This window comes from Canis lupus, chromosome 25, assembly GCF_011100685.1.
Source record: "Canis lupus familiaris isolate Mischka breed German Shepherd chromosome 25, alternate assembly UU_Cfam_GSD_1.0, whole genome shotgun sequence".
Taxonomy (NCBI): Eukaryota; Metazoa; Chordata; class Mammalia; order Carnivora; family Canidae; genus Canis; species Canis lupus.
Window position 1 is genome coordinate 5580431 of NC_049246.1, and position 22380 is coordinate 5602810.

At 37.8% G+C, this 22380-nt stretch overlaps 1 protein-coding gene across 12 annotated transcripts in view; it reads right to left on the minus strand.

The window, feature by feature from the left end:
* The window catches only part of NBEA (neurobeachin), a 674010-nt gene extending 653525 nt beyond the window's left edge, over nucleotides 1-20485 (minus strand). For 6 of the 12 annotated variants that reach the window (XM_038573300.1, XM_038573294.1, XM_038573290.1 and 3 more), the window contains exon 1: nucleotides 20041-20483. In XM_038573300.1, coding sequence (XP_038429228.1) covers nucleotides 20041-20355 — 315 coding nt within the window. In that variant the 5' untranslated portion in view covers nucleotides 20356-20483. Of the gene's footprint in view, nucleotides 1-20040 lie in introns of all 12 variants that reach the window. The other 6 variants (XM_038573292.1, XM_038573296.1, XM_038573289.1 and 3 more) reach the window with 3 other exon arrangements.
* Nucleotides 20486-22380: the final 1895 nt, after the last annotated feature.

A 22380-nucleotide genomic window follows, 5' to 3' on the forward strand; every position in this document is an offset into this window, starting at 1 on the left:
TTTGGCAGCATAATTTTCAATGTAATTAGATTCAGCTGTCATTCTGAATGACAGTTTGTCACACAGTAACTAAAATATATTAGTTTACCTTTCAGAGTGCAATCACTAATCAGGTTAAACATTATTTCTAAAATAAAAAGAGCCCAATATAATTAACTTAAATCAGTAAATCTGACTAAAATATATTTGCTCAACATAATTCCTATAGAAGTTTCTAAGAGTATTTTCACAGAGAAAAATGCTTCTTCAATAGCTATTCAACCCATCCCTAAAATAAGCCAATCATCCTAAAAATGAATGCTTTTGATCCCAGATGAGAAAATGTTAATAGTTCAAAACAATTTCATGACCATTTAGGCAATCTTGTTGAACTGTGACCAATGAGTTCACTCAGGCCCTGTGTGGTACCAATGAGACCAAGAAAATGGGTTATATTTCCATTTGAATCTAAACTTAGTACAGTGAATGGTTAAAAGAATGAGCCTACAATCCCACTCAATTAGGGTCCGCTGCCTGCCAGGTGGATGATTTCAACAATAATAGCAATGAAACAAATATGTGAACAGATTAACCGCTAGCAAAAAAATAATTCACACCTTAGCATATTTTATTCATAGTAACAGATACTCCAAAGACAACAATGTGGAAAGTCAAACTTTGGTAAAGATGAACATTAAATCTCAACTCTTAAAAACCTAGACAAGTAAATATGCTACCTTATAAATAGTTACTGCATTTTTACATATAATAATTATACTTGACCTAACTTCTAACATTTTTTTTCTGGAACATTCTTTCAATTCTGGAACTCTATGAAAAAACTATAATCAGCATCTTTTCAGCAGTGGGAGGGAACAGAATTTCCTTACAGAGGAAGAAAAATTCAAAACAGTACTTATACCAGACTGGTTAAAGAAAAAGACTTATTTATGGTGATCCTGATACTGAACTGTATCAAGCCAGCTTGAATTTTCCTCTAGATTTCAGAAAACCATTAACTTCACTTTGATAAAATTTTTAGAATTCTGATTTTATGAGACTGACGAAAATCAAAATAATTTCTAACATCCTCACTTCTCTTCCTCCACCTTCTCTCTTATTCATGAACTACAAATGCCCACAGAGATCTAGCTCTTTCACCTCAAGAGGGTAGGAGGCAATGAAAACCAAACCCTCTCTCCAAGGGGCCCAAATTTACATAGGTGTATTTAAACTACAGCTTTTACCCAGTAAAATATAGGTGTCATATATCCTACCATCAACCACCTTTTCAAATCTCAACCTAAACATTTTTTAAAATTAATATTGAGTACTTAGTATGTATGAGAACCTTCATCAGGTATTGGGAAAATCTCTTCATTGTCCCTTCCCTCAACCACAACTTAAAAATTTGAATCCATCATCCCCTACTTACTGAACTTATACTTACTAATACTTACTTATTAGAACATACTCTAAGAGTGAATCTTTTTTTCTTCAAAGATAAAGGGTAACTACATGGTAAGTTTAGGAAATCATGCAAAGTGTAATTTACTTCCCAAAGTTTTCAATACGAGACCTAATTACTGAGTTAGCTATATACCTAATAATTAAGTTAGCTGTACACAAAAAATAAAATAATGTGAGCCTATATAATTTAAAAGTTTATCTGATAGCCACTTAAAACAAGTAAAATGAAACAGGTGAAGTTAACTTTAATATATATACATATCTTATTTATATTATAATAACCCAAGAGGCAACATGACCAAGATATTTTCATTTCAACCTGTAACCAACATTAAAATTAATGAGATAGTTTACTTTTTTTTTCAGACTAAGTCTTTAAAAATGGTATGTATTTTAAACTTAAAGCACATCTACATTCTTACTAGCCACATTGTAAGAAGTGCTCAATAGCCCCAAAATGTAGTGGCTTCTACACTGGATAGTATAGCTACACACAAGCAAAGAAATGGCACTTCAAAACAAGTAGTAAATATATAAAAAGACAAACTTACAATGAGACAAAGTTTTCAGTAGACTTTAAAATGACATAAGTATAGCCATGATTTATTAATTAATTAATTAATTTAGTAAGTTATTTAAGATAAGCTAGGCCTAGGGGCACCTGGGTGGCACATTTGGTTAAGTATCTGATTCTTGATTTTGTTTCAAGTCATGATCTCAGATTCATAAGATCAAGCCTCCCTCCCACTGGACTCCAAGCTCAGCATGGAGTCGGCTTGCCTCCCCCACCCCACCACACACAAGCTTGCATGTGCTCTAATAAATTAATAAATAAAATATTTAAAAGAAAAAGATAAACTAGACCAATGGTATAAAAGAAAATGAATAAATTATGTTATTTCTTTAAGACAAAGGAAAAAAGGGTTAAAACTAAACATCATCTTCAGAAGCTGTGTACTATATAATGTGAGTTCAAGCAGATAAGGGCATGCTCTCTCAAAGCTTGTAACTAGGTAGATAACATGATAGATAAATTTTAGAGAAAAGGTTTTTTCTTTTAAAACAGATTGTTTAATGGAAGCACATTTAAAAAAAAAAACTCTTAAGGAAAAATAAATTACAGGTTTTTTGTTTTCTTTTTAATGAAGGAGGAATTGAGGCAAAATCACTACTGAATATTCCATAAGAAACTGAAGTCACTGTAACAAATTAGCTGCTGTCTTCCATAATTAATTAATTTTTTAGGTGACAAGAATTATTCACATGTGAGTGTTCTGGTCTTCCTTTCTCTGTACTTACTCAAGAGAATTCTGGCTTGGCCTGCAGAAGTGAAGGCCTTCACTTCCCCCACCCTCTGAGACTGTCTTACCAATCTAAATGGAAATTATTTTAGGCTTTGTAATTTAGAGGAAAGAAGAATACTAAGAATTTAAGGGGTTAGTACTATGGGGTGATTTTTTGACAAGTTCCAGGATAAAAGGATCAAAGAGCAGCTGTATTATGGGAACAAAGCAAATGAGAGAAAGAGAGTATATTTTTTTAAAAAACTATTTACTATAGTCTGTATATCTCTAGTCCATGTAATATTCAAGAAATAGGAGTAAAGAACCTGAATCATATAGAGATTACTTTTTCTTATTGGAGACGTGTTTTTTTGGTTACATCAACAAAGAAAGTGATGCATGCAGATCATGAATTTATAAATGTAACATAGAAATATAGTCTCCAGAATATCTTATCTGTGTTGTCAATGGAGACGAGTTTGAATAAAAAACTCTTATTCTGTGAAGACATATGCTAAGTGTAATTAAGCCAGACACAAAAGGACAAATACTATATGATTACACTTGTATGAGGTACCAAGAACAGTCAAACTCACAGGGACAGAAAAGTATAATGGTGGTCACCAGGGCCTGAGGAAAAAGGACTGGGTGTTACTATTTAATTGGTACAGAGTTCCAATTTAGGAATATGGAAAAAAGTTCTGGAGATGGATGGTGGTGGTGGTTGCACAACAATGCTAATGTACTTACTTGTAGTAGTGCCAGTAAACTGCACACTTATAAATGGTTATACTATTGAATTTTCTCCTATTGTATATTTTATCACAATAATAAAGGACATAAAGACTTTGAATAAACGGAGTTAACTTTGAAATAAACCTAGCAGTAATGACATTTGAAAAAATAAAAATAAATTCTACTGACTTCTAAAGCCACATTTTACCACCATTAAAAATACATTTTATTTAAGATACTCAAGCCTATTTGTTGAAGATAAGTGTGCTGGATGCCTAACATTATCTTTAAAAATTGACTAAAATATAGCTAAATGATATAGCTAAATTAATATAGCATATCAGAAACTGATTTTAAATGTTAATAATAAAAGGATTTATTTGGAGACATTCATTTCCCAACAAAAGCATATTCCTTCCCAGTTGGATATAGTATACAGGAACATTTTTAAAATGTTATGGCTTTAAGAGAATACTGCATATAAAAACTACACGGCATCTCCCCAAAAATGATCTGTGGAGTTTCAGAGATTAGGATAGTAGGGGAAAACATCAATTTGGAAATATCATGAATAACAGGTTTTAGAAAATACCTGGTAACATACCTTATGTCTATTCTCTTAGTCTCATGCATATGGCTACAATGTGTTAAAGGGAAAAGACCATTTCTTTTAGTAAGAGTTCAAATAACTGGAGATTTTGCAAACTATTTTTTTGTGTGTAGCTCTCCTTAGCTACTCATAAAACCCAACTTATCTTACCACTCATAGAAATACCTGCCAAGCTAAGCACTAAGGAAAACAAACATTATTCAAATGCACATATATGAAATTCATATCCAAACAATTAATTTGTAGTACAAACAAAGCATCAATATCTTTAGAAGGACAGTAATTACACATTTCAAAAAGTACTAGAAATAGCCGGGACACCTGCACCCCGATGTTTCTAGCAGCAATGTCCACAATAGCCAAACTGTGGAAGGACCCTCGGTGTCCATCAAAAGATGAATGGATAAAGAAGATGTGGTTTATGTATACAATGGAATATTACTCAGCCATTAGAAATGACAAATACCCACCATTTGCTTTGACGTGGATGGAACTGGAGGGTATTATGCTGAGTGAAATGAGTCAATCGGAGAAGGACAAACATTATATGGTCTCATTCATTTGGGGAATATAAATAATAGTGAAAGGGAATATAGGGGAATGGAGAAGAAATGGGTAGGAAATATCAGAAAGGGAGACAGAACATGGAAGACTCCTAACTCTGGGAAACGAACTAGGGGTAGTGAAGGGGAGGAGGGCGGGGGGTGTGGGTGACTGGGTGGCGGGCACTGAGGGGGGCACTTGATGGGATGAGCACTGGGTGTTACTCTGTATGCTGGCAAATTGAACACCAATAAAAAATAAATTTATTATTACAAAAAAAAAAGTACTAGAAATAGAAGTCAATGCCATCAGTTAAATTTTATCTATTCAGCTTAAGTTTCTCTTCTCAGGTACCATACACTCAAAATAAGTTTCCTCTATCCTCTGCCTATATGAATCTGTCCTTATTTTTTTAAAGATTTTATTTTTTTTTAATAATTTCCATTCTCAATGTGGGGCTCGAACTCACAATCACAAGATCAAGAGTCACATGTTCTAGAACTAAGCCATCCAGGCACCCCATTCCTTTATTTTTATACATTATTCATCTAGCATTTATTGAATGCCTACTATGTATACATAATTATTACACAACAGTATAACAAATATTATATCTTTCAACAGTCAAAAGAAAGGAAAAGTTGACAGGAAAAAGGTATACCCTTCTATGTTAAAGAGTCAACTTATCAGAAGTCTGGATGAGTACAAAAAAGTTACCGACATATACAGAACTCCTGAAATAATTCACTGAATTGGACTTTAATAAATGTTAATCTCCTGAGTACGCCTGAGAAGGGAAAAAAAAAAAATGTGAACATTCATGGATTAAAACAGAGGGATTTCAATAAGAAGAAATAAGGTTGACCTAACTATAGATTGTAGTTAACATTGACAAAGCCATGGAAACACTCCCTAATGATCTGAGTCTGTATGTAAACTATGCCCTCTTTGTAGAAAGCTTTTCCATTCTTCCTTTTTTTATCTTTGAAAATAGCTGCTTGTCCTTTAAGATCCAGTTCAAAAGTCACCTAACAATGTGACCTTCCTAGAATCCTTCAGGAAAAGTTAGTGGATCCACTGTCTCTATGGCATTTTATTTAAATCTTTGTAATATCCCTATTTACCATTGTAATTTATCTGCTTATTCTTCTATTTCCTGTGCTGAAACTTCAGTTAATTGAAGGGAGGGACTATGCAATTCTTTTTTATATGCCCAATGAGTATCTTTACTCTGGCAATAGAACACTAGGTTAGGATTACTCAGTAATTTCTTTAATCATTACTTTAAATATCCTGAGCCTGCGAGGGGGGGGGGGGGGGGGGGGCAACAACAACAAAAAAAAAACAGAACAAAACAAAACAAAAGCATGCTCCTGTTTGAAATGAGCTGGGGCAAAGTGGAACTGTAGGCACTAAGATAAAATGAAAAACAGCACTGAACTAAGAGTCAGGGAATCTAAGTGTTAAGTCCTAGTCTGTTTAAAACCACAGGATCTTGACCTATCTGGTTCTCTTTCCTTGCCTAGGCAAGTGATAGAATCAGGCTACTTCACCAGATCTGAAGACTCTATGATCCTTTTCAAATTTAAACTTTATTTTAAACATAAACCATGAATATATACACCTAAATATCTTTAGCTTTCCCCACACACACCGGGAAAAATAAAAATTGAAATGTTAAAAAAGAGGCAAACATAGAAATCAGGAGAATCACAGAAGCCTGCAAAGACAAAATTTATACCCAAGTCAAAAGTGACCAAAATAAGCAAACTATATCACATGTGAAAAAAATTCTCATTCCAAAAACAAGTTCAATAAGCAGTACAAAATTCCAGATTCTACAATAAGTACTCATGATACCAAGGTGACTAACACAATGTTCTGATCTCAAGGGATTCAGAGGCTCTAGAGTAGTTTGAATATTTAAACAAATATTTAAAATAGAATGTGCAAGTGCTGAATCTGAAGAATGTACAAAATAATATGGGAGAGCACAAGATGGCAGGAAGAGCTTTTAGGGAAAGACCAAAGAAGGTATGGCCTATGGAAGGGATGAGAATTAAATCTTGAAACACAAAGTAGGTGTTCTTTAGACAAAGGTGGAAGAATAAGATGACTTGAGAAATGCAATAATTATTTGGCAAGTAACAGTCAAATTTTTTTTTCAGATTCCAAACATTCTCTTTATTACGTGTTTGATCCAGAGGAGAAACTAAGTGCAGGTGGGGGGTGGGCTGGTGGGGAGGGGCCACCTTGCCTGGGAGGCCCCCCACCATGCCCCCCCCCCCCCCCAGAGCCAAGCCATGCCCTCCTGGCCCCCTCAGTATAATAAAAAAAACAATTTTCCAGGGATTACTCATATCTCATACGATTTTTAAACTAATTTAAATAATTTACATTCAAGGACTTTGAAAGGGTAATCAAGTTATACAGAATTAGTACAAATCAAGTAAAATAATTTTATGACCTTTTATAATAAAATATTGCTTATATAACTGAAGCTAACACTTCTCTTTTAAGATACTAGACTTAGTTTAACTCAGAAAGAACTATTTTATTTCATTGAAGATTTTACATTTATCAAGATGATAAAATGAAATAATACACATCATATGCTTAACATACTGCTTCAGTAAGTGCAAGCTGCTATCACTGTCATCATCATCATTAAAGGCTTCTGTATATTTTAAAGAGCAATGAACCTGAAAATGGAACATCCAGCTTTGAGTCTCATTTCTGCAACTAAACTGTTTTTGCAAACTTGAACAAGCCACTTAACTTCAGCTGTCGTTTACTTATTATACTAAAGTAAAATCACAATTACTTCAAAGGGGATGGGAGAGGATATTAAAAACATAAGGTATGAAACCAAACCCAATCTATTAAATGCCAATTCCCTCCCCATAAGTAAAAATTTTTAAGGTAACAGTAGAAATATGTATATGCCATCTTTAAATCAGCTGCAGGTTATTTCTCTAAGAAAAATGAAGGTATTTGCTAAAGATAAATATATCTAGATATTTACACTTCCATAAAATTTGCCATTTATCAATGTTTGCTTTACTTTCCTAAACCGAGAGAAGAATTACAATTACAAACTGGAAATTATGTTACCTAGCCTCTAGAATAACTTCTATAACTCATTTGTTCTACCCAAACAAACATAATATACGTGAGGGTTCATTTAATTAATACGAATATGTAACAAATCTACTTTTTCTACATAAAATAAATATATTAATGCATGCTATTACTCTGGTTCAAGGTAATATCCAAAGTACCAACATTTAGCCTAAGAAAAGGTAAACAATTCAAAATTAGTTACCATTTATAATACTGTATAACCAATTATTCCTCAAAACTCAAAAATAAATAGTTCACAATATAGTTTTGCTAAAATCACTTTTGTATACAAATCCATCAAATTGTCTTGCATTCATTTTGATTTCCTGTAGACAGCTAGTCCTGAGTCATCCAAGGGCAGCATTCCCTACAACAACACCAACTCACTGAGGTTGGCTGGACCCTCCCTTCCAACATCATCTCTTCATATAGTGCTGGCCGTTAGAATAATTTCTAAGTAGCTTCACTTTGTTTAATAATATAAAAGACTCTAGCTTTTGAATCTGAAGGCATGAGTCCCAACTCTGCTGCTTAATAGCCTTATCTAACTACTTCACATTTCCTGCAGCCTTAGTTTCCACATCTGTAGAGGAGGAATGGTATCTGAACAAGAAGTTATTCTGAGGACTAGTTAACACAGTACAATTTTACAAGTGTATTTTAAACAGTTAAGAGCTATTAATATTTTCCCAAAAAAACTGATCACAAAATAGTTTTTAATCCTCTAACTTGCCCCTTAGACTTATTACTCAAGTAGTCTCCTAAATATTTAAGCTAATACTCCCAAAGGGAGGAATTATTTACTAGGATCACCATTTGTATCCTACTATATCTGTATGCAAAATTCAGCCATGTGAGGGAAGGAAGAGATAGAAGTGATCCCAGGCAAAGGAACTTGTGTTACTTCATGTCTGTTCCTTCCCCAGTTTTCCATCTTCCTTATACAAAACTAAGTAATTAGGAAAAACTACCTCAGGTACTACTAAAGACTATGCAGAATGCCAGAGAACAGACCTCCTGTGATTCACCAGGAAAGCCTGATCTATAGTACCTGAGACCCCTTCCCTGACAGATTCACAGGGCTCAGGAACTCCAAACTAAAAGAGAATAGCTCAGTTTTATTTAGATCATTATCTTTTCTCTATGATCAGATGATCCTCAGATTCAAGATAAGAATAAAGGTAACAATGGTAAGCCTTAAATAAACTGTGTATCAAATGCTTTACATATATTATTTCATTTAATCTGCCCAACAACCTTGAGTTAAATATCTCCTTTTACATATAAGGAAGCTGAGGCATATAAAGTTTTAATGGCTAAATGATATCATAATGCGGAAGTAAAATAATTTATTTAACCTTAACCTTTTTCTATCGTTGAACATTTATGTTGTTGCCGATTTCTTAATGTCATAAAATTACATTTATTGCTCATACTTGTCCACAGGTAATTCTTCCTTAGTCTAAAGAACTAAGATTAACAACAAAAATCTCTTGAAATCTCTTAAGACATAGATTAAAATGTCATTCAGAACAGCTGTTAACATTTTACATGCCCTACAACATCATTCAAGATTACTTTAGTGGGGCCCCTGGGTGACTCTGTAGGTTAAGCATCTGCTTTCAGCCAAGGTCATGATTTCAGGATCCTGGGATGGAGCCCCTGCCCCCGACCCCACCATCAGACTCCCTACTTAGCAAGGACTCTGCTTCTCCCTCTCCCTCTGCCCCTCCTCCAGCTCATGCCCACCTATGCACACACGTTTTCTATTAAAAAACCTAAAAAAAAAAAAAAAAAAAAATTAGCATGCCTAGGAAACAATGGCAATTTTCTCTTTAATCATTTGTTTTCAATTGTGTATCACTATTATGTTGTTGGTGAAAATAAATTTCTGTATTAGTTAGCAATATATATTTCTTCTTGAAATAGAGCAATTCCATTGGCAAGTTAATATTTTTCTTATGACTTGTCCTGTAATACCTAACACCTAAGGTTTTTGTTTTTTGTTTTTTAATTTAATTTAGAATATTGGTCAGGAATCACTGGGGTGCAGTGGATAGAAACCCAACTCAAACTAGCTTAAAAAAATAAAACAGGAAATATATTTGCTTATTAATACATTGAAAAGTCTGGGGATATGTTGGGCACGAATGGTTCCAAAGATGTCATCCGTAATCTCTCTTGGTTCTAAGTGCCTCTGTGATAGGTCCATTCTCAAGTACACTCTGCTTCATGGTAACAGACTACCAGTCAAATATAGACTTATATTCTAAACGTCGTATCCACTCCAATGGTATCTTTCTCTTCCTCTGACAAATGAAAGAAGTTACCAAGCTACTCAGATGTGCAGCTAGATTTTTAACCAAAAGTTGTTACTGATGAGCCAGGTCCAGATTCTGTTTCATATTCAGGAAAGCTGAAAGGAATCCAGGGAAACTCCAAACCATATAAACAGAGTCAAGAAGGGATGACTCCTCAAAGGAGTGTTAAAAAATCTAAAACTGTTAGCAGCAGAAAGAATGGATATTATGCAGCCAAAACCAATAGAAAATTGTAATATTCTAGCCCCATACACCTTATACACCTTCTTATATACATAATTTTTAATACCCATGTTTAAAAATGTTACTACCTTAGCCACAATTAAAAAAAAAAAAGGTACTCATCACTTTAAGGGGATGCAGGGTGAGGAGGAGGTAAGGAATAGACAAAGACAACTCAAGTTACTGCATCAAGCTACAAGTCTAATAAATAAAATCTTTGTGCTATGAATTGGTCAGGTCCAAATGTGCGTTCTTTTTGGTGGTATGTCATTATCTGACAACATATAGCTATATAACAAATTTATCTCCCTGATACTTAACATAGGATGATAAAAGAACATAAATAATAATTCCTACTTAGAAGAGTGGCAAAGATAAACCATGGTCCTTAATTTGAAGCACAGAACATACACTACCGGTTAGAGTGGCAAGAATTTCTTATCCTAGCAATGAAGTTCCTTGTTCAGCCAATTCAGATGTATTCATTTCTCCTAGATCAGAAGACCTCATTTGTCCATCTACCCTTATGGCCTTAGATTTTCTGTCCAGCAGCTACACTGCTTTAGCAGCCTACTTCCTCTTACCTAAGCTTAGAACTGCCTTAGAAGGAAAAGAACACAAGTCTTCATTTACCAGACTTAAAGTCACTTAAAGAAGTAGTTTTCCTAAAATCATAATAACCTTTTGATCAATTAACTTCAGTCAACTGAATTAGCATCAAAGCCAGAATCTTGTTAAGGTACAGTTTACCAATCTTTTCCCTGAATAGCCAGGGGAATATTGAAAAAAGAAAACCAGAGCCAGGGGCATCACAAGGCTGGATTTCAAGTTATACTACAAAGCTGTAATCATCAAGACAGTGTGGTACTAGCACAAAAACAGACACATAGATCAATGGAACAGAAGACAGAAACCAGAAATGTGCCCTCAACTCTATGGTCAACTAATATTTGACAAAGCAGGAAAGACTGTCCACTGGAAAAAAGATAGTCTCCTCAGTAAATGGTGCTGGGAAAATTCTGTCATGTGCAGAAGAATGAAACTAGACCATTCTCTTACACCAGACACAAAGATAAACTCAAAATGGTGGAAAGATCTAAATGTGAAACAAGAATCCATCAAAATCCTAGAGGAGAACACAGGCAACACCCTTTTTGAACTTGGCCACAGCAACTTCTTGCAAGATACATCTATGAAGGCAAAGGAAACAAAAGCAAAAATGAACTATTGGAACTTAATCAAGATAAAAAGCTTCTGCACAGCAAAAGAAAGAGTCAACAAAAACTACAAGACAACCTACAGAATGGGAGAAGATATTTGCAAATGACATATCAGATAAAGGGCTGGTATCCAAGATCTATAAAGAACTTCTTAAACTCAACAGCAAAACAACAAACAATCCAATCATGAAATGGGCAAAAGACATGAAAAGAAATTTCACCAAAGAGGACACACACATGGCCAACAAGCACATGAGAAAATGTTCCACGTCACTTGCCATCAGGGAAATACAAATCAAAACCACAATGAGATCCCACCTCACACCACTGAGAATGGTGACAATTAACAAGACAGGAAACAACAAATGTTGGAGAGGATGTGGAGAAAGGGGAACCCTCCTGCACTGTTGGTGGGAATGTGAACTGGTGCAGCCACTCTGGAAAACTGTGTGGAGGTTCCTCAGAGAGTTAAAAATAGATCTGTCCTACGACCCAGCAATTGCACTGCTGGGGATTTACCCCAAAGATACAGATGCAGTGAAACGCCGGGAAACCTGCACCCCAATGTTTATAGCAGCAATGTCCACCATAGCTACACTGTGGAAGGAGCCTCAGTGTCCATTGAAAGATGAATGGATAAAGAAGATGTAGTCTATATATACAATGGAATATTACTCAGCCATCAGAAAGGATGAATAACCACCATTTGCTTCAACATGGATGGAACTGGAGGGTATTATGCTGAGTGAAGTAAGTCAATCGGAAAAGGACAAACATTATGTGGTTTCACTCATACGGGGAATATAAAAAATAGTGAAAGGGATTATAGGAGAAAGGAGAGAAAATGAGTGGGAAAAATCAGAGACGGTAACAGACCATGAGAGACTCCTAACTCTGGGAAACGAACAAGGGGTAGGAAGGGGAGGTGGGCAGGGGGATGGCGTGACTAGGTGACAGGCACTGAGGGGGGCACTTGATGGGATGAGCACTGGGTGTTATACTATATGTTGGCAAATCAAACTCCAATAAAAAATATACCAAAAAAAAAAAAAAAAAAAGGTTTCCGACTTCTAAAAATTTCCTAACAATATTCAGTCTCCCAGCAATAGACTTTCATGGCAGTCATTCCCTTCACCCTCAGCTTAGTGATTTTCCTTGAAGCAATTTGAAACAATAACCTGGGTGAGGAGGCACAGGCTATACTCTTACTCATTCCCTGGAAGCACTCTCTTTTAAAGCTCTTTAGTAACTGGATTGTTACTTTGGTCAGGAAGCTGAGAGTATAATGCATGAGGTGCTTGAGAGAAGCTTATAAAACAGAATTTTATGTGATTCTAATTTAACCTCTTGCCTTTCCTCTTACCAAGTTTAGCATGGGGTAAAAAAAAAAAAAAAAAAAAAAGCCTCTTCAACCTTCAAAGTTCTTGATATTCTGATTCTCTGCTATGCAGAAAAGGCCACTCTTACTTGGCAAGACAGTATTTTCTCTCTCTGCTTTCAAGGACACCCGCCTGTACCAAAGCTAGTTGCCCTCTTATGAAACAATATCAATGAAGGCCACAAAAAGTGGCCAAAACACTACAATATCACTAAAGTTACCACCTCAGTAATCCCATAGGCAAAGATAACACAGGTGACAATTTAAAACAGGTGTTCTGCAATTCCTTAAAAGTAACTTCTAGGGGAAAGCAAAGTCCTCATTGCCTTATACTCCATTTCAACGTTTAAGGTCTGTTCCTTACAACATCCATTTCCTAAAGTCTATGCTAGTAAGGATTCTTTCCATTTACAAGTGACAAAGATCCAATTTAAAATGACTTTAAGCTAAAATAATAATAAATTTTAAAAGAGAGAATTTAATGGTTAGAATATAATCACAGGGAACTCCAGGGGCTCAAGAATGTTATTTCTGTCTCTCTTGGCTCAGTCAGTTAAGCATCCAACTTGTGATTTCACCTCAGGTCATGACCTTGGGAGATCATGGGATCAAGTCCAGCTTTGAGCCCAGCATTGGGCTCTACGCTCAACAGGAAGTCTGCTCCAGGTTCTCTTTCTCCCTCTGTCCCACCCCTCTTCATGCAAATGCTCATGCTCACAGTTTGTAAAATAAATAAATCTTAAATATATATATATATATGTATATAATATTTCTCTCTCTTCATACTTAGTCAAATTCTAATATAGGCACTTCAATATAGCTATAGGATGAATCTACCAGTTCAGCATCCCCTATAGAGTTTCAGCACAAGTCCTATGACTGACCCTGTGACTCCTTTTGAGTTAAAATGTTCATCCCTACACCAATCATAGTGATTCTAGCCATGCCTGGGTAAATATGCCCAACCCACCTAAACAGCTGAACCAAAAGTGGCGGATAAGTGGTTCCTCAAAGGCAACTGCAATATCTTTACCAAAAAGGGAAATATGTATCCTAGACAGACAAAAACAAGAGATGTCCACTACTCCTGGTAATATGACATATTGGAACTTTTTAATTTCTACTCAAAGCACCGTATGCATTCCTTGCTAATAATAACATAATCTTTGTCATGTGCTTATATATTTGACATACACATAGGTTTACTGTAAGGAAAAGTCTTATCAGACTCTTATTTCTCCTCATATTCCAGTTTAAAATAACATTTACATGTATAGTAAGGCCTATATAATGCATACATATTCTCAACACGCTTTTCTAGTCATAGAACTAGACAATACATTAAATGAGTCTCATTTATTTCAGGATCTTGGGTCTGGACCTTACTGTTGATCATAATTTCAGAAACTGGTCCTCTACTTCCTAATAATAGGGTCATGCCTACTCAAAATTCATTTAACTTACCCAAGAGCCAAAAACATAAAAAATGAATATGAATCCTCAAATTCTGATATTAGATCCTAATAAACCCATTTTAAGTTGAAAACATCAAAAGCCAAAAATGCATTTAATACATCTAACATTCCGAACATCATTACTTGGCCTAGCCCATCTTAAAAATGCTGAGAATGCTTACATTAACCTACAATTGGGTAAGTCATCTAACTCAAAGCCTATTTTATAATAAAATGTTGAATATCTCCTGCAATTTATTGAATACTGTACTGAAAGTACAGAAAAACAGAATAGCTGTATAGGTACAGAATGGCTGTCAGTATATCAGTTGTTCAACATCATGATCCAGTGGGCTAACTGGGAGATATGACTTGCTGCCTAGCATCACAAGAGAGAATCATACTGTGTATCACTAGCCCAGGAAAAGATCAAAATTCTAAGTATGGTTTTTAGTAAGGGTGTATTACTTTTGCACCACTGTAAAGTCAAAAAAATCATAAGCTGAATTCAGTTAAGTCAGGGACTGTATGTACGCATAAAATAGCCTCTTGCTCTCATGGGGTTCACAGGGGCAACACATATAAATAATAGATAGATAGGTAGGTAGGTAGATAGATAGATAGATAGATAATAGATAGATAACAATACTGGACATATAAATAAATAAATAACAATACTGGAGAGTGATAGGTGTGTCTTTTTATTAGGAGATACTGGTTTCCCCACTAATCAAAAGTAGAGTGTTCCTATGAAACTTTTCATAAGCCAAAATGGCATAAAGCAAAGGGTATCTCCCACTCTCCAGAAGTTGGCAATATGCTACTTCACTTTTACAAAAGACCTATTACAGCTACAGTAATGGCTTTTTTTGTAAAAGCAAAAATCTTCAGATTTCTTTTGGCTAACAAAAATAGGTAGTAATGTGGATCTTTCGTAAAAATTAAATGGCAAAACACCAACTTTTGAAAAGATACCTGTAAGCTGACAATGCACAAAATATGAAAAGTACAAGCAAGAAATTAGAAGCCTATGAGACTGATGCAAAATATTTAAAATAAACAGTCAAAAATGTAGATGGCTGAATTTTATGATACAGTAGTACATCAGTGATCCAAAATGGGGATTGAATCTGTTAGGACCACACTGTGTTTACAGAAAGCATGGCAAAGAGAGAATCTTAAGATACATTTATTTAACAGCACAGTATTTGCCAAAAACTGACTAGCAGTATATGAAATACTCAGAGTTAATATACCTTGTTCATAATCTGGCTATAGGATATTTGCTTTTTACTGTCTTTTTTTATTCAGGTATATTAACGTAACAGTGTCACATTAGTTTCAGGTGTTCAATATAATGATTCAACAATTCTATACATTTCTCAGTGCTCATCAAGACTGCTTTAGTGTCATTACATGACTAAATTAATCTTTCTGTGGAAAGTCTCAGAACTCTAGATAGTGCAACTTCCAAAGTTTACAAATTCATTCTTAATTTAACTTTCAATATCCAGTAGCAAAAATAAAATATAATTCAAGTTAATATGAAAAGACTTACATGACAACATAAGTTAAAATGCAGAAAATCATCTTTAAATATAAGTAAATGTGGTTCTGTTAATATTAAGGACTTTCCTGATGCAACTGCCTATTTTTAAAATAAATTTAGTTCAGATGCAAAACATACCTTTTGTTTGAGAAATTCTAAGTATCTTTAAAGTGAAAATGATTCTGATTATCAAGCTACAAATGAAAAACTCTAAGAAAACTTACTGTCACATTCCAGTATGAGAGAATCACTTATAAATTCCGTTTTAACAAAAATACTATAACCCATATGCACGGCAGGAGAGGAAATTTGCTCACAAATCCCGGGAAAAGTATCTTGTATTGCTTTCAATACAATATGCCATTCACACGTTAAAAAATGAAATGATCAGAGGAAATATTTTCTACAAGTAAAGATAACTGACAGTGCACTGTAATTTGCAAATAAAAATTTACAAATTAAATACTATAGAATTATACTACCCAAGACAGCTATTCAAACCCGGTGTGAATTCTTCCATTAAGTAAATATCTGTCCTCTGTTTTATCTTTTCTAAAACTATATTTATATTAAAATCTTTGATAAAAAGAAACTTTCATGTTATAAACAAACAACACATGATACTTACATAGCATTTACTTTAAGGACAGAAAAATCTTATATAAACATATGTTAAGGGCGTTTACAAAGGAAGCACTGGATTAAGCAGTATGCCTATTTTCTAACTGAAACAGGCAACCAAATGCCTAATCTACAGTTAGTCTCTCTTATACCACCTCATTAAATAATTCTTCCTAAAAGGACGCCTGGGTGGCTCAGAGGCTGAGCGTCTGTCTTTGGCTCAGGGCGTGATCCCAGAGTTCGGGGATCAAGTCCCACATCAGGCTCTCTGCATGGAGCCTGTTTCTCCTCCCTCTTCCTATGTCTCTGCCTCTCTCTGTCTCTCATGAAATAATAAATAAAATCTTAAAAAAAAAATCTTCCTAAAGCCAAAGTTTGTTGATGATCAGCTTCTCTCACAGCTACACTGCAAAATTCTTGACAGTATACTCTTATTGTAACACTATTTACAAATTAATTTACTCATCTTCCTGATGCTATAGTAAGTGCTATATTTTAATGCTTCAAGTTAAAAAGTATCATTATACAAAAATATATCCATCTACAATAGAAATTATTCATTCTATTTATCATTGCATTGATGATTCTTCCACAAATTCACAATCCACCTGAGTAATGGAAATAGCTCTACCTTTGGCAAACAAAAAGCAGAAAAATTACAGCCATGGCTGTGTAGTGTCCTATATTTCACTACATGCTTAAACTTTACTCAGCAAAACTTTTAATTCTTTGGGCAAGGTTAGAGAGAAATAGCACCTGAAAACCAAGTATTAGTATTCTCATACTGAGATAAAGAACGTACAAGAAAAACAGAAAAATATTTGGCAAAGGTGACTGAGACTGTTTAACGTAGAAACTGTTTTGTTTTCAAGTTTCATTAGTTCCTCTCCCTTCTCTCCTCCTCCATTCACTATTTCCACCTACTTTTTAAATTTAATGTTTTAAATTAAGATTGAAAATTGTAAAAAAAAAAAAAACTCATTTTAGAGATAATATTAGAGGCCTCCAAATTCTAACCAGTCACTGAGTTCCCTAAATGGATTGTACTGATTTATCTTTTAAGAAAATAGAATTAAGTTTTGATAATTATTTTTTTAGATGCCTAGGATTTCCAAATATTTTCAGAATCAGCTTAAATTTTCACATAACATTTCTATCATGAGATAATTAGAAAGATAAAGCTCTAAACCTACGGTTCAAGAAATATTACCCTTCAAGTGATCAATTTGTATTCGGAAATCAATATAACTAACCTAACAGTAAATAGCTCCTTTTGTCATATATTCTTTTCTCCAAAACTTTCCATTTAAAGACCTATTGCATTCTTTAAATACGTACAAAGATATTTTAAACCTAACCTTTTTTATTCCAAAATCAATGCAGTTACAAGGTTTTATGTGGATTTGGGATGTAACCTTTCACTATTACCTTATTTCTGATTACTCTAATTAAGCTTAACAGTAAAGTTAGTCTCTAACATAATGTTTGCATACTGAGACTTCACGCCAGATTTTCATTGCACTGAGGGAGAGTTAAATTTCTTTTCTATCTCAAAAGAAGTATTTCGCTTCCTTTCTTAACCTACTGTATATCTATAGAACCCCATCTGTTAGGAACTGATCTGGCATACATCAGTAGTGCTGCAGAGTCCAAACTGGTTACACATTCAAATCAGTTTCCAGCTTGGGAGAGCTCTATTGCCTCTTATCGTGTTAAAATGTATTTGTATGCTAAGTAAGCATACAAATACGTATTAAAATAACCTAATATCACATCATCTAAAGTAAAAATGGTATTGGTTAGTTGAAAGCTGGAAAACTTTAAATGTGTTCTTTCGAATTTACAGAAATACAGTACCTGCTAACATACTACAGTATTTTGATATTTCACCTTGTTTATTTTAAGAAAAGGCAAGTACTGACCTTCTACTTGCTGCTGGTTAAAATCAAAACTATCAAGAAACAATATTTCTGGTATTGTTTTGAAAAGAATTAGGTCATATTGAGGTGACATTTCCCTAAACTTGCAATGACTTTTGTAGTGATTTAAGGGTACACAGAGTTAGAAAGAGGTGTATTCTTTTTAAATAGTAATAAATATAACAAAGATACATTCTCCTATCTCTGACTTGAGGTACTAGCAAAAAAAGAAAAAAAACAAAAACCAGCTTTAACTTTTCTGTGAATTTAAGAGGTTCATAATAAGCCATAGACATTAATCCATATCTCAGGACACCACTGCTGTAGCTGCAGCTTTCTTTCAGTTTTCCAGTAAATCAAATAAAAATAATTGCTTGGCTGAAAAATCAGACTATTATAAAATCTCCCTGTAAGCATATTTTTATATTTCTGTGACTCCACACCAAATACAACAATCAATAGACTGGTCTTGATTTAAGCCTGGTCTTCCAAAACCCTGCCTTAACAGTATGTCAAAGACTAGATGTTGCAGAGGAAACTGTTTTAAAATCTTTGCTGCAGCAAAAAAAAAACTGCATTTGCAAAACACTAAAAATGAACTACTCTTAATTATCCGCAGTTTATGATTCTCCTCTATTTCTTCTCATTTCTTCCCCTGACATCTTGAACACTCCTCAGCCTCTCTGTATATAGCGCAAAACATTAAGTCATACACAGTTCTGCAGTAACTCTTTCTTCTCATGAAAGAAACCCAAACCTATGGCTGCATTTAACACCTTTCCTCTAGCCTTTATCCACATGCCACGCTCTCAGAAGGCAACGTAGAAAACCAACCTGTATGATTCGGTGCCCTCACATCTCGGGTGCACAAAAAACAAAAAACCAACAACAACAAAAAGACTAGGAGGTCAGCATATTCAGGGCAATATTACAAGGGAAGAAGGCTGCCTAAGAGGAGACGGGGCGAGGGGGTGGGGGGTGGGGGGTGGGGTGGGGTGGGGTGGGGATGGGGACGGGGATGGGGCCACAACACTCTCCATCACGGCCCTCTGGATATATTTAAAGGCAGATGCAAAACTGCATCATTTTTCTCATTCAAAAACATCACACCCCAGCTGCTCAAGTTAGAGCTAATGCGCTTCTCCCATTTCAGTAGCACGGGGGAATTTAGGCTCCAGGGGCAAGGCTTTCATCCTCGGAGAGCGACACCACAGACAATTAAGAGTGTGCAAGAAAGAACCCCCAGAGAAAAGGAGGCCTCCTCTTCCCCCTAACGAAACTCTCAAGCCGACCCAAAACCTGCAGGGCAAGGAATGATTTCTACTCATAGCCGGGAGAAGTGATAATAAGCGGTGTTAAGTTGGGCACTGCACTCAGGTGGCAGGAGAGGGCCCGAGAGGCGCAGGGAGGCGGCGCGGCTACGGCTGCGCGCAGGCAGGTCACCCGCTGGGCACTACCCGCCGGACGCCCCGTGCTCCCGGGGCCGCGCGGCGAGGGCGACCCCGGGCTGGGGGTGCGGGTGCGGGTGCGGGTGCGGGTGCGTGGGAGCGAGAGGCTGGGGAGCACGGCGATGGGGGCCGCGGGGCAGGTGGGGAGCACGCCTCTTCCCTTACCAGGTTGAGCACCGTCTCCACGATGTCCCTGTTGCTGACCTCTCCGACCTGTATGAGTCCAATCAACACTGCGAATTTCATCCGGATGTTGCGGATCGGCACCGAAGGGTTAATCATCCCCGCGGGCAGCACCACCGAGCCGGAGCCGGACGCCCCCCTCAGCTCGCCCATCCCGGGGCCCCCGCCGCCCCCGCCGCCCCCGCCGCCTCCGCCGCCGCCGCCTCCGCCGCCGCCTCCGCCTCCGGCCCCGACGGCGATGAGCCCCACGGGCTGAGGCTCGAGCCCCGGGCCCGGGCCCGGCTTCTCGCTCGCCATTTGACCCCCTTCTGGGGAGAAGGCAAGAGCAGAGGCGCTGCCTCCGCCGGTTCCGTTACACCTGCCTCGGCCCCCGCCCCCCGGCCGCCGCCTCGGAGCCCCAGCATCCACCAGCGCCGCGGCGCCGGGCCCGCTCCCGCCTGCGCGTCAGCCCGGCCCGCTCCGGCGCCCTCCCCCGCAGAGGCGGCGGGTTATTCCCAGGCTTATTCCCGGCGGCGGCTGCGCCGCAAACCGCTGCCCGCCCGGCTCGCGGCAGTGCCCGCCCAGCAGCTGTGGCTGTGCCTGTGCCTGTGCCGCCGCCGCCGCCGCCTCGCTCTCCCCCTCCCGGTCCGTCCGGCCCGGCCCGCCCCCCGCGGAGATGCGGCCGACGCTCCGAAAAGCCCTGGGGCGCGAGCTCTGGCCGCGACGCTGGCGGGTGCTGGAGCTCGGGCTGCGGCCTCCGCGGCTGACGCTGCTGCCGCCGCTGCTGCGGGCGCCCCCGTTGTTGTGAAGCCCCGACGCCGCCGCTCACTCCGCCATGTTGCCGCCCCCTGCCTGCGGTAGCGGCCGCCGCGCCTGCGCAGAGCCTCCGGGGGCGGAGCCCCGCGGCTCCCCCGCTTCTGCCCTGCCCTCCATCCCTCTCCGCCCACCCGCCCCGACACCCGTGTCCGTCCCCCAACCACCAACCACCAACCACCCAGAACGGATAGACAGGTGAGCAGGTGCACGGGCCGCTGCCAGCCCCTGGGGCGAGCTGCTAGAGGCGGGGCGCGCGGTGGCTTCCTCGTACTTTTCCCCTTGAGGGTGGGATCCCCCTGTGGGGAAGGACACCGTGAGCGTGTCTTGCCTTCGCCGCCTCCCCCTTCTTCCCTCAGTATCCTTTTGCTAACAGGAGGCTCATCGTCTTGGTCTTCACCATTGCGTCCGGCAGCCGCCACGGCCAGTGCCACACGCCTCGGGAGGTAGGGGAGTGGCGGACGGCCTCTTGCCGCCCCTCTTCGCCCTCCTCGCGGTTCCGCCCGCCTGCCCCGCCCCCCTCCACACGCACCCCCAAGCCCCTAATTTCCCAAATAAGAAGTGGCTGGCGAAGCAGAAACAAACGCGCCGTGGAGCAAGAGCTTGCATTGTCCGGGAAGGATACAGACGGAATGTAATGGGTCTTTTTCTACGGCCATGAGGGAGGCTGACACCTGCACACACAGGCACGACTTAAAATAGAACTTGTCACACCGTGATCCGCCCTGGATGGAGCTCTGAACAACAAACAGCTCTCGAGCTCACCTACCAGCCTAAAAAGCCTGCACTGACTGACACTAGAGGGTAGTTCGGTGGGAGCTACAAATCCCACATTTCAAAAATCCCCTGCGATCCTCAGGTATGATGCCAACTAACGATGCTTCCCTTCTCCTGAGTCACGTACAGCTCAAAGATTTTTGAAATTATCTAAGAATATAGGGAATCTTCATGGCCACCTTTAATCTTGAAAAAAGTAGATCGCTCTATCTGCATAAATATCAAAGCAAAAATATTACTGCTTAAGAAAATTAAAATGTGTATAGTAATCTGGCTGCTAGATTACTAAACAAGCGGGACTGCTGTTTTCTCCTTTGAAATGAAGGATGTACTTTTTTGATATTTCATGAAGTATGCCCTTTTCAATAAAGATATATTACAAGCCACCAGAAATACTCAGCATCTTGAGGTACATTCAAGTCATTCTACTTGTCATCTCAAATAAAAAAGAGTCAATATACAAATCTATCATAATTTGTTTTGTGATTATTCACATTTAATTGGACTAGCTAGTCAAGTTATCTGTCAGGATACTGGAACATGGTAAAGTTCTAAAATAGTATAGGTTATGTGTAATGAAGCTCTTCAAAACCAGCACTTATGATTAGTTTTTAATTGTGTATGAATTTGTTTAAACTTGCACTGAATTGATTGAATTATTAAGCAAAAAAAAATCCTTTGGAAAGAAGTGATAATTGCTATGTCCATTTATATTAAATAACAATTGAATTACAAAATGTTATAATGATCGAA